Below are 15,040 nucleotides of genomic sequence, written 5' to 3' on the forward strand. Positions count from 1 at the left end.
GCTGACCTCATCTGATGGTCTCAGATCAAGAGGAGGGCGTATCCTGGAGACATTGATGGTGGAAGAAGGAAAAAAGATGTTGGTTAGTGATGACATGTTTGTTTCTCACACTACCAACATAATGAGCATTTATTCTTAAAGAAACACTACACATATTTTATACACAGAGTTCAGTTAACTAGTTGTGACTTAGCTTGGGTTTGGAGAATACACATTTATAACAGGAAGCCTTACAAACTGCACGTGTGGGGTTTGAAGGCTGTTTGAAGGAAGAAAACTCAAGATACCTCGACCACTGCTGCTTTGATTTTGATCTTTTTTTTAATTCTGTCTCCTGTGAGTTCCCCAACTTCATGAAATTGCAATATTATTATAACACCTATGAGTTAGGACAATACTGAAAAAATAAATTGATTCTCAAAGAAAAAGACAAAGACAAAAAGCAAAGCTAAGGAACATGCAACAAACAGAGCTAAATTTTTACATTTAATTATGGTTTAATTTTCACTGTGATGTGTTTGGAAAAGATTGATAAAAAAAAAGTTTTGAGAAGATACACTTTGTCAATCAGGAAATAAAGCACAAAAAATATTTTATTCCAGCTTTATCGTCAATGTAGTACTATGTAGTAATTAAATAATTATTATTTTGCGGTTATCTATAATTGTCCAAGTTAAACTTACTTTACTTACTTTAACCCATCATATTATAGAAATTATAAAATGTATAATTGATGTCTCTCTGTGCTGTTGCTATCTATTGTAGTGTATTAATTTTGAATGCCAAACCAGGAGAATATGTGTACAGTGCCCAGATAAATGTGTCTACACCTTCTGAAATGAATCATAATAAAGCATCTTTAATGTTTAAACCCTTTTTGAAATTATGTGGAACATTTGCTGCACAAATTCAGCATGTTGGAAAGAGCCACCTGGTAGGCTCCACGTGTTGACACAGTGTGTGCCAGAAGAAAGGCAGCTTTCCAACAAATTATCCGGTGGCCAGATTTAGACCTGAGCTGGTTAATGCCCAGAGTTAAACTCCTCCAGGTCCTTCTGGCTCTAGCTGCTGCACTTCCACCCACACACTGTCCACTGTTACCAGTGTGATTCTCACCATGTATCCACACTGCACAGACTAGATATGATAAAACACTTTATATTCAGAAGAATCACATTTTTAAGTAAAGCATTATGCCTTTATGGCAGCTGAAAATATTCACCTTGTGAGTGAACGAGTGCATTTTATTTGATCATTTGTTTGATCACACAGCCAGCATTAAGGTTTCTCTGCTGTGGGAGGGTCACTTGTTATTGCTGCTATGCTACGCAAAATACAAAATACAATACAAACACGTTTATTACATTATAATGCATGCACCATTTGAAATTTATGATAAAGTCAGTGCATATTCTGGGAAAACAAGACTTGTGTACAAGCAGAGTAGGTAGAGAAGGTGCATAGAAAAGGAAAAAGCCTGAAAACCTCAGCAACACTTGTACAAATATTAATTTTGCATTTAGTCTAGTGGCCTTCATCATTTATCCTGATGAAGTCTATTGGTCTGACACATTTGTGCACAGTTCCCGAACTCACCTGTATTGTTTTACATGTTGTGTATCGACTCCTCATGTCCAGCATTTGCCATATATATCCTCCCAGCACGCCATAATCCACTTTTCCCATCGCACAGTAATCGTATGCAGATCTAAAAAATTAAGGCACAATCCATGAAAGGGAAAATGAAATTCAAAAATAGTCCTCAATGTGATGAAGTGTCCCAAATGGATGAAGGGAGGGGGATAAAATGGACCAGCCAAGATGTGTGGAGTCTGCTCTGTGGCAGGGTTGTAGGTCACCGCCTGGACTGTTTTGAAATAAAGTCAACAACTGGCAAAAGCAGAGCTGCGGGAGTGAGGTGTGCAAAGAGGATTACTTAGTCAGCAGCCACTCTCACTGGCCTGCAAAGCTAAGATCATTGCCACCAACGCAACGTCAAGATAAATGCAATGCTCTCAGCCTTTGGCCAAGTCAAGCAAATCATTTAAAAGCAGGGTGGACACTTAAATTAAAAGGCTCTCTCTTTTCTCTTTTACTCTGCCTCTCTATTGCCGTAGTACTCTTGTTTATGTCAGTATGCAAATGTGCAATTAGAGACACAAGGGCAAACAGTTTAAAACATTACCTAAAGAACTACAAAACCAGGCAGACTGTGAAAACAAGGAGGATGAATCATCTCCCACCTGCTAACAGCACCCTAAGGTGATTCAGCAGCAAATGAATGCAAATGAAGCTGCCTTACTAAGCATTTAAAGGTGTGTGTTTTTAAGGAGGTGTAACTGACTATTACACATCCATCTGACCAACAATTTTAGGCCTTTTTGAAATATAAATGTATTTTTGTGTCACATACAACATCATGTTACTGTGTGGGCTTTGGGATATTATTAAAAAAACACTAATGGCATGTTTATGTAATGAAGACTACTAGTTAGTACAAGGTTTTAAAGGAATTTCAAATATAATACGACATGATACAGCTTCATTGCAATCTCAATTCAAAATGTCGTGTAGAAATTGCTGAAATCAATGGTCTATGGTGAGGGGGTCAATGGTCAGGAGGGAAGAAAGTGTTCAGGAGCCTCTGATGTCTTATGCTGTAGCACTTTTTGAAGTTTGGCCAAGGAGAAATAGAGACATTCTCAAAGTACATCAGAAGTGCCTCAGTCGGTCTCACATTCTGTCGAACTCATGCTGGTGGTCCAACTTTAAACCCCAAGATAACGCCACAAATACTATACGCCCAGTATTAGTCAAATAGAATGTATTGACCCATGTTTGTGTTACCGTCAGCACATTCTAGTCTGTTTATGTTAATGAAATGTCAACGGAAAACTATCTATTATGTCTACGAAGACAACATTCAGTTCCTTCAACTCTGGTTACCACAAAGTTGAGATAGGCTGGCACCTGCTGTCCTCAAACAAAGCCAAACAACTAATACTGCCTGGACCCTCAAGTGTTACATGTACTTTGTGAAAATGTTACTGTAACAAACTTCTGTCAGGACTGTCAGACATATCCTAATGTGTCTCTTGAAGCTCATAAACTAGGCTTTATGTAATGCATACACACTCACTCCAACAAAACTTCAGAAGAAAAGTTGGTGATGTTGGACCCTGTAGATTAAGGGGTTCCCAAACTTTTTAATGTCAAGGAACCCCATAATAGATGCACATTAGATGAAATGATGATTTTTATTTTTTTATTTTTATGATTGTAGATTTAAAAAAAACCCACAATCAATCAAAACTCTTTTAATTCCTAGTTGTTACAACTTCTAAAAAATGGTCTCTCAACAACTCACTTGTTGTGAGTTGTTCGTGCTATATAATGCTGATAAAATGCTATGTTGTTGGTGCATCTTAATGTTATTTTCACTATTCATCATTAAGCTGTTCAGATTCACCTGTTACCTGTTATGAATTTACCTGTTAATCGTAAACATTTGTGTGCTGTGAAACAGTCAACCAGACCTCAGTACTGATGATGATGAGCATTCGCTGGGCTGATAGTGTACTCAGGCCTGTGGTCTCCATGGTTGTAAGCTGGTTAAAGTTTTTGAGACTTTCGTTGCTAATTGTGTCCAGGCAACGAACAAGGCCCCTAAGGCTGATCTAATGAGTTCCCATCTGCCCCACCATGTAGCTCAGACCTTTCTTGCTGATTACTTTACGCCTAAAAATAGCTGCCAGGTCTAAGACAATTAGTTCTACTATAACTGCTACCACAGCATAACTCTCTGACACTTACACAGGATGCAATAAAGCACCTTCATATTTAAAGAGAGGTCACTATTACCAGAAACAAATGTTTACTGTAAATATTCAGCCTGTAACTTTATTTAGTGACTCTATTTGGAGTGCTGGTGAAATTGTGTCCACCTGAGAGAGGAGTTAGGATGAATTAGTCTTATCAGGGAAAACCCTACAAGCTAATTAGTATTAAGGCTAACCATTTTGGCTGCACACTAATCAGCTGATTCATGTAAGCACTCAAGCCAAACCAGCAACAGAACTGACCTTGTGGCCTACGTGCCTGCTAAACACTTCACTTATGCCGAGTGAAGAGGTCTATTTGTGTCTGTTTGTGTGCATTGCACTTGAACGGTTAATAATAATAATAATAATAATAATAATAATAATATAAAATAATAATAATAATAATAATAATAATAATAATATACTTTTATTTTTACAAAGTGCTTTACAGAGCAGCAGACCCAAATGAAGGCCACAGAGGTTAAGATGCAGAAAAGTAAATACATAAAATGTAAAGATAATAAAAGAAATGATAAAAAAAGACAACAAATAAAAATAAAATATTAAGAGATGAAAAAAAAATAATAAAAGATTAATAAATAAATAGATGCATGCTACCCGTTGGTAGTCACACAAAGCTCTTGAAAGTGAAGACGTGTACAGGTCAGTTAAAGGTCCAGTGTGTAGGATTTAGTAGCATCTGCTGGGGAAGTTGCAGATTGCAACTAATTGAATACCACTCGCTTCACCATCCCCATCCAAGCATGTGGGAGAACCTACGGTGGCCATGAAATTCATGAAAAATGCAAAAGAACCAATCAGTGTCTAGTTTATCCATTCTGGGGTACTGTAAAAACATAGTGGTTAAACATTGAAGACTCCATTGAAAAGGACCCGCAGTGTCTGTAAATATAAAGGAGCTCTTTCTGAGGTAATGAAAACACAACAATTTTTTTTGCCTGCCAATAAATCTCCTTAAACCATAACTAACTAAAACAGCAGAGAAACTTTCCTACTGACAATCTGGTATATCCTAATAACAAATGTTACTTCAACATAACTCAGTTAGTAATATCCCATTTAAAAAAGGGTCCCAGGCAAAATGTTGGTGGGCGAATGGTTACTGTGCATGCTACATAACTTACACACACACACCATACAACACATAACAACCATCTAACAGGGGCTGAACAGATAAACACATACCAGCAGCACGATGCATAGGAGTACAAAAATCCTGATCCTGCCTTAGTGGTGTTAAAAAGACCCTGGGAATTAAAGGCCTTAGCATGAAGCAACCAAGTTTAGACTTAAAAAAATGTGTCAGATAATGTGACATGTCATGTACACCAGTTATATTGTCCTGAAAAATACTTACTTTTATTTTGTTGCAATGAAGCTATCTTTAGGCATGATAATAATCCCAGAGACTGCAGACTGATCCTCCTGACTCAGTGCTGTCACCAACTGGCAGAAAATAGACTTGATGCAAAAGCAGTGTGTCCCATATACAAGTACAGCCTGCAGAATACTTATTTTAGATCATCACGATCTGTCAGCTGTGACAGAATCAGAAGCAAACCTTAAGAAATATTGCTGTATGAGCTCAAAAGCATTGTAACACAGCAAAGACGTAACCCTATTGGCACTTGGACAAGTGGCGATCGAACTTGACTCTATCGTATTTTTACACATGTTCTCATTGATGTGCTTTATTCGGTCCTTTCATAAGATCTGATTATCAGAACTGCCTTTTTTGTACCACTAATCGACCAATTTTTATTCATTCTTGCAGGGCTTGATAAATTAGAGATGTGGGAGGCAATCCAGGATCTGGTTGGCTAGCTGTAGTACAGCTCTGCACAGATTCATTGTATTTATGTGAATGAAAGGGGGAAAAAGAGGTTACATTCACTGATTAGAGAGAAAAGATGTTGAGTGACACAAAAACATCCTCCCACACAGTGTGGTAACATGTGGTGATTTGATTAATCTAAAAGTAAAGTGTGACAACAAAACATTAACTCTTCACAGTCTCATCAATATAAGTTACTATTAATGTTGATTTTTGACTTTTACAATCATGGTTGTGCTTATTTTTATTGAGATCAGTTATAATTGTGTCAGTAACATTAAACATGGTATTATACATTTTTAATACATCACAATACACTCACAATGCTTTAATATCATAGCATGTAGTCAAACATGTGCCCAAGTATCTGTATGATGAGCTGTTTATCTTTCCAGTATTTACCCAGTAAACATAACATAGGGACAGACGTGTACATTTATTCTTGCAGGGCTTGATAAATTAGAGATGTGGTGGGAGGCAATCCAGGATCTGGTTGGGTATCTTTGGTACAGCTCTGCACAGATTCATGGTATTTATATGAATGAAAGGGAGAAAAAGAGGTTACATTCACTGATTAGAGAGAAAAGATGTTGAGTGACACAAAACCATCCTCCCACACAGTGTGGTAACATGTGGTGATTTGATTAATCTAAAAGTAAAGTGTGACAACAAAACATTAACTCTTCTCCTGAAAATTTAAAGCACAGTCACATCATTATATATTACTATTTGACTTTTACAATAATGGTTTTGCTTATTTTTTGTTTTGCTTATACCCCTACATGACACTGTGGGGTCTCTGAGCAGCTCCTTCAGCAGCAGACTGTTACACCGACGGTGTAAGAAGGAGTCAGACTGTACAACACCTGCACCACCTGATTGTTGTCGTCTCCTGCTCATGTTCATTGCAGTTGTGTTTCTATTTTATTCCTTTTTATTTCATTTATACCTGCAGTTCTTATTTATATCATGGTCACTTATTTTTATAATGCTATTTATATTATGGTCACCACTCTTGAAATAACACTATTATTTATATCATGGTCACTTTCCTTGCAAGATTTCTTACACTATGGTCACTTTACATTACAATACTCTTTATATATCATGCCACACTTATCCTCAGTACTTGTCTGTTTTTGAAGGTTGATTACTTTTTCGTGGTTATTGTGTACTTTAGATATTTCTGTCTGTTTATTGTGTTTGTTTCTATATCTTGCTGCTGTTACAAGTGAATTTCCCCGTGGTGGGATGAATAAAGTATATCTAATCTAATCTAATCTAATCTAATCTAATCTAATCTAATTTTATTGAGATCAGCTATACTTGTGACAAAGTGTCAGTAACATTAAACATGGTGTTATACATTTTTAATACATCACACCAGGATCTGGTTGGGTATCTTTGGTACAGCTCTGCGCGGATTCATTGTATTTATGTGAATGAAAGGGGGAAAAATAGGTTACATTCACTGATTAGAGAGAAAAGATGTGACACCGTGTGGTAAGATGTGGTGATTTGATGAATCTAAAAGTAAAGCATGACAACAAAACATTAACTCTTCTCCTGAAAATTTAAAGCACAGTCACATCAATATATGTTATTATTAATGTTGATTTTTGACTTTTACAGTCATGCTTATTTTATTTCACAATACACTCATAACGCTTTAATATCATGGCATGTATATAGTCAAACATGTGCCCATGTATCTGTATGATGAGCTGTTTATCTTTCCAGTGTTTGCCCAGTGAAACAGGGACAGACGTGCACTGGTCGCCTTGTGTTCAGACATTAAAGCTCGTCCAGCGGTGGGCTGTCACATATTATTAACAGCTGGTGGATAGAGGACCAGTAACGGTGGTCTGTCCTAATGTATGCTGTCCTGGCACAGTTAAACCTATGTGAAGGTGGCTGGCGTTAACCGTGTGTATGCCACACATGTGAAGGATTTTAAATTTTGTTCACTTCATGGTGAGTAGTGAGTGTTTTTGTGTTTTTACAGTTTGATGTTGTCCGGATGAAGCAGACAGGGGCTTCTCGTAAAGCTAACAGCTAGCACAGACGGATGTTATCATTTTTAAGTAACGTGAGTTATCCTTGTTAGGTTTAAAGTTTGAAGTTTAAGTCAAAAAACCTGAGCGACATTAAGGAGGAAAGTGTCCAAACACGAGAAGATACAGTTTGGGATGTGGAGGAGGGGGGCAGCTAATTGCTAATGTTAGCATTAAATTCATTACAACTGCCATGATTTCTGTCCGTTACAACATTTTCTTCGTCACTGCTCAGGTTAACACCTGTCACTTCACGTGTTTGTTCAAAACAAAACATCAACAATATTTATTAGCGCCTCTGGACTAATTTGAGCATACTAACTTCCACAGGCCAAAGACAATCCAGCGGTTTTCCTGATTTTTCGAAGCGCCGACGGAAGACTCAGTTCGGGGGCTGAAGTCGCACCCCTCCCCCCTGCCTCTCTTGAACCTGGAAGAGCAGCGCCGCCTTGTGACGAGCTTCCGACATGACAGGTTGGCAACAACAAAACTATAATGCACCTGTTCTCCTGCTGAGGATGAGTGCACTCCCCTCGTAAAGAGAAAAAAAAAGCTGATGATGAAACTAGATGAGCTGCCTAATCCAAATCCACAGTGTGGAAATGTTTTGTGAGGGTAACTTTCCATCAGTGTTCCCGGTTTATATATGTGTGTGTGTGTGTGTCCCTGAATTTGCAAAGAAATCACTCACCACACATTTCGCCCGTGTTGGCATCTGCTGATGGCCACATTCCTTCAACCTCAAGCCCACTGACTGAATGGCTATCCCACAGTGTCCCTCCTCTCTTTCGCCCCAGAGAGAGAGAGAGAGACTTTGGGTGGATGGATAGTGAGGTCCATTGTGTCAGTGAGATGTTTATTAATGAGAGGAGGCGCACACACAGACACAGAGAGTGCAAGAGCTGCTATAGAAGGACTAATCGCTAATCTCTTCGTTAATACGGGGCCAATCTGTCTTATGTACTGACATAAATTGCTGAGAAGCCTCCGGGACGGGCGGACGTGTGTGAGTTGGTGTTCAGCAGGGCTCTTCTCTGTGAATTTGCGAGTTTTGTTTCGACTGTGTAACTTTGCGCAGAAGTTGGTTTTTCTGTTCAGGCTTGACTGGGAAAAAGTGTATGTCTGCACATGCGTGTGTCTCGTGTTTGTGCCACACTGAGCCGTTGCAGATGCATGTGAGTAACTTATCTGCTAAGTAACTTGTGAAAATTGAAGGTTTTGTTGTGAGTATTGGTAGACTTTACTTTTCTTTTTAGTTTTTAGAACAATTCTAACCAAATAGTTAGAGGTTTTGAGTCTGCCGCTCGTAGTGTTACATGCATGTTTTTGGCTTTGGTCAGGAAGTTTTCTGTGTCTATGAAAGGAGTAGTGTGTGTTTGAGTGTGTGCGTGTTTGTGAGCTGTTTGTTTGCCTGCCATGCCCTTGCCTGCGCCTGATGTCCCGGCCTCTCAGAGGCTGGCACTGGACTGTCGTACCCTTCTGGACCATCGCGTTGGCAAGGGTGAGTGACAACACCGTCTCCTCTGTTCTCTGTTTTTAAGTGGCATGGACAGAGAGTTATTTCACTGAAAAGTTGCCATATGTTTCCATGTTGCCAGATAAAAATGTGTCATTTCACAAATGGAAATTACTGTTTGGGGGTTTAACTTGCTCTGAGCTCCCTCCTGTCCTGTAAAATTGATTCAGCTTCGTTTGTAGAGGGTTCTTGAGCACTTCAGTCAGCCAACATCAAAAGCAGCATTGGCTGTGATTGGTACTTGGCACAGGTTTCAGTTGAACAGGGTTGATTAAAGGGAAATTTCTTTTTTTTTTCCAGAGTGGGCTTTTATTTTATTACTTTCTGCCTTTTTCGTGTTGACTAATTTATGAACTCTGACATGAGTAAATGTTCCACATGTTTGTTCTCGCATCAGAAAGAGAGAGACGTATACAGTAGCTGCACGGGGAATGTTGCTTATCTTGCCAGCAATCAGAATTTCTGGCATGTGAGGATGAGGAAAACAAAGCTCGATTGTAAGTGACTTTGAAGATTATTCATGCGAAGTGATATCACACAAAGACACCTGTTATCCAGCGAAAAAGAAACTCGCAGTAAGAGTTCGAGATGAATTTCCCCTGAAGGAGTTTTAAGCATCACAAACATACTCTCTTCCAAGCTGCGGTAAAATGCAAAGGTGGTATTATCATCCAGTGTAAGGATTAGGGTTGCGAAATTCTGGGAATTTTCAAAGTTGGAAACTTTACATGAGAATTACCAGAAATAAGGGAACATGGAACTTAAATGTGGTTGGGGGAAATACATTTTAGCATAATGTTGACTCAAACAACCAGATTTCATGCAAATCCACTTCTGCTACTCCTCAATCACATGCACACAGCACACTGCTTACTGCAGGGCTTGAGGCCATGCCCCCTACATGCACTGTGCATTCCTCCATCACATGCACAGATGATTTCCACAACCCCAGACCACACTCTCGACTATTGAAGCCACACATTTGAGCCCATGGACTACATAAAGTGAAGTAAGTTTTGATGATATTATGGAGGAAATATATTTGTGGTGTGGTATTAATGTTTAACTTGCAAACAGCACATGGAAATATATTCATACAGTAGCTAGGTTAGTTGTTAAATCATTTTATGGACCATTTATGAGGCTTACCATGATGCAAGCTTACCCCCAGTTATAAAATTACCCCCAGTTTCCAGTCAATTCCCATAAATTTCCACAATTCCTATGGAAAGTTTCCCATTTGAATAGATCCAAAATTCCCCAGCTTAACTACCCATGGAAAGTTTCTGGAAATTTACCACCCCTTTGCAACCCTTGTAAGGATGAGCGCAAAGATGAACAGCCAAGATGAACAGCCAATCTGTTTTGTGTTAGTTGCCCGATGGAGAACAATTCACCACCAAGCGGCCGGGCACACATTTCATGCTTTTACAAGGACATTAGGACCAGGTTTATACTTTCACTACAAACCTGTACATTAGAGCTGATCCTGTGAACATCATGTGTGGCTTTTTGTTTGTCACAGTTCTAACTGCGTGGTCATGTACTATAAAAGCTCATGTCGTGCATTCATGTGCAGGTAAGACACATCTGAAAGGGATTGTTTTATTTCTGCGCTATGAGTTGGAAAATTAAACCTGGAAGCGAGTGAGCAAACACTGACATATATTATTGGGATCTATATTATATTTAGATCCCAATAAACATTGTTATATAATCCCACATTTTCTGCAATTAATAGCTTCGAAAAACTGACTAGAGCTGGGTTTCGGTACTCGATACTTTTCAGGTATCGACCGAAACAACCCGGTACCAAGTAGTATCGAAACTGCGCCTGTCAGACGATACCTGCAATCGTTTTTTGTTTTTTTTTTTGTACCCAGATCAAGAAAAAAAATACTGTTTCTATGGTTTTGCTCGCAGCCAATCACCACAAGTGTTCTTCCATTTAATGCGCCGTGTGATTGGTCCACCAATAGTTTGTATGGCAGTAAAGCGTGTTCAAGCCGTGCAGAGTTGGCTGGTTATCATTACGAGATGGCGGTGACATTTACGCAACCGATTGCTTTCTTTTCACATGATTAATATCGAGTCAAGCTGAAAAAAAGTATTGAATGAAGTACTCTGTTGGTATCAGTATCGTTTTAAGGGTACTGGTATCAAACATTTTTAAATGATACCCAGCCCTAAATCTGACTGATATGATAAATGGCTGGCATATTTATCCACCTGAAAGTGGATATTAGGGCAAAAAAGTTTATTTCCAGCCCTGAAAAAAATAAAGAAAGAGCAGAAATATTTTGGTACTGGGGTTGAAAATTGGGGGAAATGTGGTAGAAAGTTACGTAAGCATAGAAGGAAAAACTGAAAGTAAGTAAAGCAGGAGGCACGGGAAGATTAATGACCGAGAGGAGGGAAACAGTGATGCTGGCAGGGGGTGGAGAGAGGGAGAAAAGGAGATTGCGTGGGTGGGAGGTCCTCTCTCTTTCTATCCTTGTGGTGTATATTTCCCTCTTTTTCTCTCTCACTCTCTATTCCTCTTCTATTTCTCTCAGACTGAGAGAAATGACGATAAGTGAGGTGTGTGTGTGTGTGTCTTGTCTGTGCGCCTGCGTGTGCAATCTGCACTGCTCCCCTTTTGAGAAGGAGCGCTGTTGCAGAAGACAAACGGGAAAATCCAAGGTCATCACGGCACGCTTCTCCGTGACGTTGCCTCCCAGCCCCCTTTTTGTGCACGCGCGTGTGCGTGTACGCCTGTGTGTGTGTGTGTGCGCGTGTCCACGCACGACATGGAAGAGTGTGTGTAATTCATCGCATCGAGCCAGGCTCTGCACCAATCACATTGCGCACTTTAGGCTCCCAAGCACACGTGCAGGCATTTATCCCACAGTGTGTGTGTGAGAGAGTGAGTGAGAGTGTGTGTGTGTGTGTGTTTGTGTGCCTCTTGGCACGTCAGTGTGTCTGTATGAGCGACTGAGGCTGCATTAAGGAAACATAAGCGTCTGTAGTGAGAGACTCCAACATCACGATCGATGTACGGTAAGAATAACAATCACTCCTCCGTTGTGTGTTTGTGCGAGTGTGTTGCCGGCTGGGTAAACATGTGAATTATGTGAAGCATCCAGTGTTGAGCCAGTTTTTCTACATTCTACAAACACGTTTCCTGTTGGCTTTCATGTCTTAGACTGCAGCTGAGTGCAATGTCTCCTAAAAGCGCATTATGGGAACCGGGACTATTACGCTGCTCTGTTAAACTGCACTATTAACTTACATGGTGATGCTGCTTTGAGGATGTTTATTTTTGGTAATGTATACTTATTTCATCTTTTAACTTTGAGCTCACTGTGTTTCTGTTACGTTTGACGTGTCTTGGCTCCTGTGACAGCTTCAGCTAACTGTTGTGATAGACTCTGTATGTCTAACTGATGTTTCTTGTTGTTTGTCCTGTTCTTTTTCAATGTTTTAGGTAGCACATGGTAAATTCCCACATCCTTTAAACTAGGAAAACAAGTACATGTGCTGTTAAAAGTGAATATTTGAGATACCGTTCTGTGAAATCTCCATATCATGAGAAAATGCAGCACTGTTATCGTTTACTACAGCCTTGGTGTAACTGGGACATGTCGATTAGTACTCATTTTAAAAAAATGTAGTCAGCTTTGCTACAAGTTTGCAGACTAGTGATGGAAAAAGACATTTGGTTTGTATTCTGATGAATTATCAGCACTGGAAGATCGAGCTAAGTTAGGCTCCACCGTGCGGCTACTGTATGGAAATGGTGCTGCGGGACTGAGTCCCTCCGTAGCCCAGCTCCAGTACCTGTTTGACTGTGATTCATAGCGTGTCGGATTGGCCTTGTGTCACAAAGATTTGAAGGCAGCTGGGTCTGTTCATCAGTATGTTGCTCGCATTATACTAGCCGCGTTCGCTGCCACCCACGCCGGATCGAACGCGTGCTTTGAGTCTGACTTATCGCACATGGCTTTGACGGCTAGAGGAGAAGAAGAAGAAAAAAAAAGAGAGAAAAATACTGTACATATTCCTCTGCAAAGTGTGTGTGCACAGTGGTGTGTTGTGTGTCAATAGCCTCAAGATACGTTCTCAATAGGTAGGGCTCATCGTGACTGAGAGAAGAAGCAGAGAGGAGGAGGGGGTAGATGCATGTTATGGTTATATATGCATCGGTTTTGAATAGCTGTCACTCTCTGCGTGCCTTAGTGACAAAAAAATTCACATTCCTCACTCTTTGTCACGCCTTCAGTCAGCCTCTTCTCCATGATACTCAAAACCTCTCCTCAGCTCCTTGAGCGACGGCTTATACGCACATCGCTTTGGCTGTTGAAACGGCCTCGCTCATTATTCATTATTTGCGTACACTTTCCTCGCCTCTCACCTTCTTATCTCTCTCTGTGTGTGTCTGTTTGTGGATTTGGCTTGTTTGCTTGCATCTCACTGTGCGGATCCACTGTTTAAGGATGTTTTGTCCTTCTTTTGTTTGCTGATGTAAAAATAGCAGGTCCGTCTCGTCTCCCCTCCCTCGTATGTAATAACACCCCTGAAGGGCAGCATGCTTTGTTATGATCATCTTGCACAGGTATATGTACTGTATGTAGGTGGCTACAGAGCGTACACAGTTTGCTTCTGTGTCTGTGTGTTTGTGAGTGTTTGGCCTGTAAAACCAGCGCTTTGCATGACCCCCCCAGGTGAAGGTGAGGTCTAAATGGGTATTGACAGTTTTTGTCTCTCAACTGCACAAATATACACACACACAGATCCAAAGTGTGTTTGATATTCTCCTTGTAGGGCGCCGGGACTATATTTACCCTCTCTTGTCAGCCACGTGACATTGGGTACAACAGAGCAGCTTTGGGACAGCAGGTGCAGATATAACACCGCAAGATGCGCTGGGCTGCTTGTCACACACTACCTTGTGTTTGTGCGTGCATGTTTTTGTAATGAGTCTGTCTATTAAATATCCTTTTGTTGCTATTGTCCAGAGAGCACCGCTCGTAGTAACACTTGATCATGTTTGTGTAAGTTTGTGAAGGATTTTTTTAAAATAATATCATGCCCAAGCATGTTTTTAGCACTGTGTATTATTTTTGTTTGGATCTATTTCTCCCACTTCAGCAGGCAGTTTGTTCTCCCCCTCTCTCACTCTCTCTCTCTCTCTCTCTCTCTCACCCTAAAGTGGAAACATTAAGCTGACATCCTGGGGGAAATGGAGAGTGTAATCTGTTAATGTACCAGCCCATTGTTACAGCGATAAAAATAACATTGTGATTGGCTGGTTCCATGCTGTGGTGATTTGAGGGGTGGAGACCCCTTACATGTGTGTATATGTATTTATGTGTAGCTTAGCATCCAGTCAGTAAAACAAGTAAGAAAACAGGCTCAAGTTTCCCAACTCCGGCGCAGCAGGCTGCAGAGATGTCCGCCTTCTCTTCATTGTTCTGTTCTGTCTACCAGCAACCAGTAATTCATTGTTCCTCTGTTTCATCCTCTTGTGTGTGTCTGTGTGAGCTTGTTTGCGTGTGGGTTTATGTGCGACTGTGTATGGAGCTGTGGAGGAGCTCGGTGTCCAGCCCCTAAATGTGTTGTCAGCTTGCCATGCAGAGTGGGTGGATGTCGTGAGACCCCCTATGTGTGCTTTGCACCGCTGTCATCCAAAGACTTGTCCACCCACCTCGCTGTTCCTCCCGTAGCTTTTTCCAGACTAACCAATCATTACCAACACCAGAAGCGCCAGACAGCTCTCTTTATTTGTCTTGAATAAACACAACCATGCATTATT

At 40.3% G+C, this 15,040-nt stretch overlaps 1 protein-coding gene across 4 annotated transcripts in view; it reads left to right on the top strand.

Moving 5' to 3' along the window:
- The first annotated feature begins 7,439 nt into the window (after positions 1 to 7,439).
- efr3bb (EFR3 homolog Bb (S. cerevisiae)) overlaps positions 7,440 to 15,040 on the top strand; it is a 28,379-nt gene continuing 20,778 nt past the window's right edge. The window contains exons 1-2 of one of the 4 annotated variants that reach the window (XM_010734684.3): positions 7,440 to 7,650; positions 8,061 to 8,204. In XM_010734684.3, the coding sequence (XP_010732986.2) occupies positions 8,198 to 8,204 (7 nt within the window). In that variant the 5' untranslated portion in view covers positions 7,440 to 7,650; positions 8,061 to 8,197. Of the gene's footprint in view, positions 7,651 to 7,697; positions 7,766 to 8,060; positions 8,205 to 8,994; positions 9,232 to 12,126; positions 12,286 to 15,040 lie in introns of those variants that run through there. The other 3 variants (XM_027284071.1, XM_010734683.3, XM_010734685.3) reach the window with 3 other exon arrangements.

Source organism: Larimichthys crocea, chromosome XI (genome assembly GCF_000972845.2).
Source record: "Larimichthys crocea isolate SSNF chromosome XI, L_crocea_2.0, whole genome shotgun sequence".
Lineage (NCBI taxonomy): Eukaryota > Metazoa > Chordata > Actinopteri > Sciaenidae > Larimichthys > Larimichthys crocea.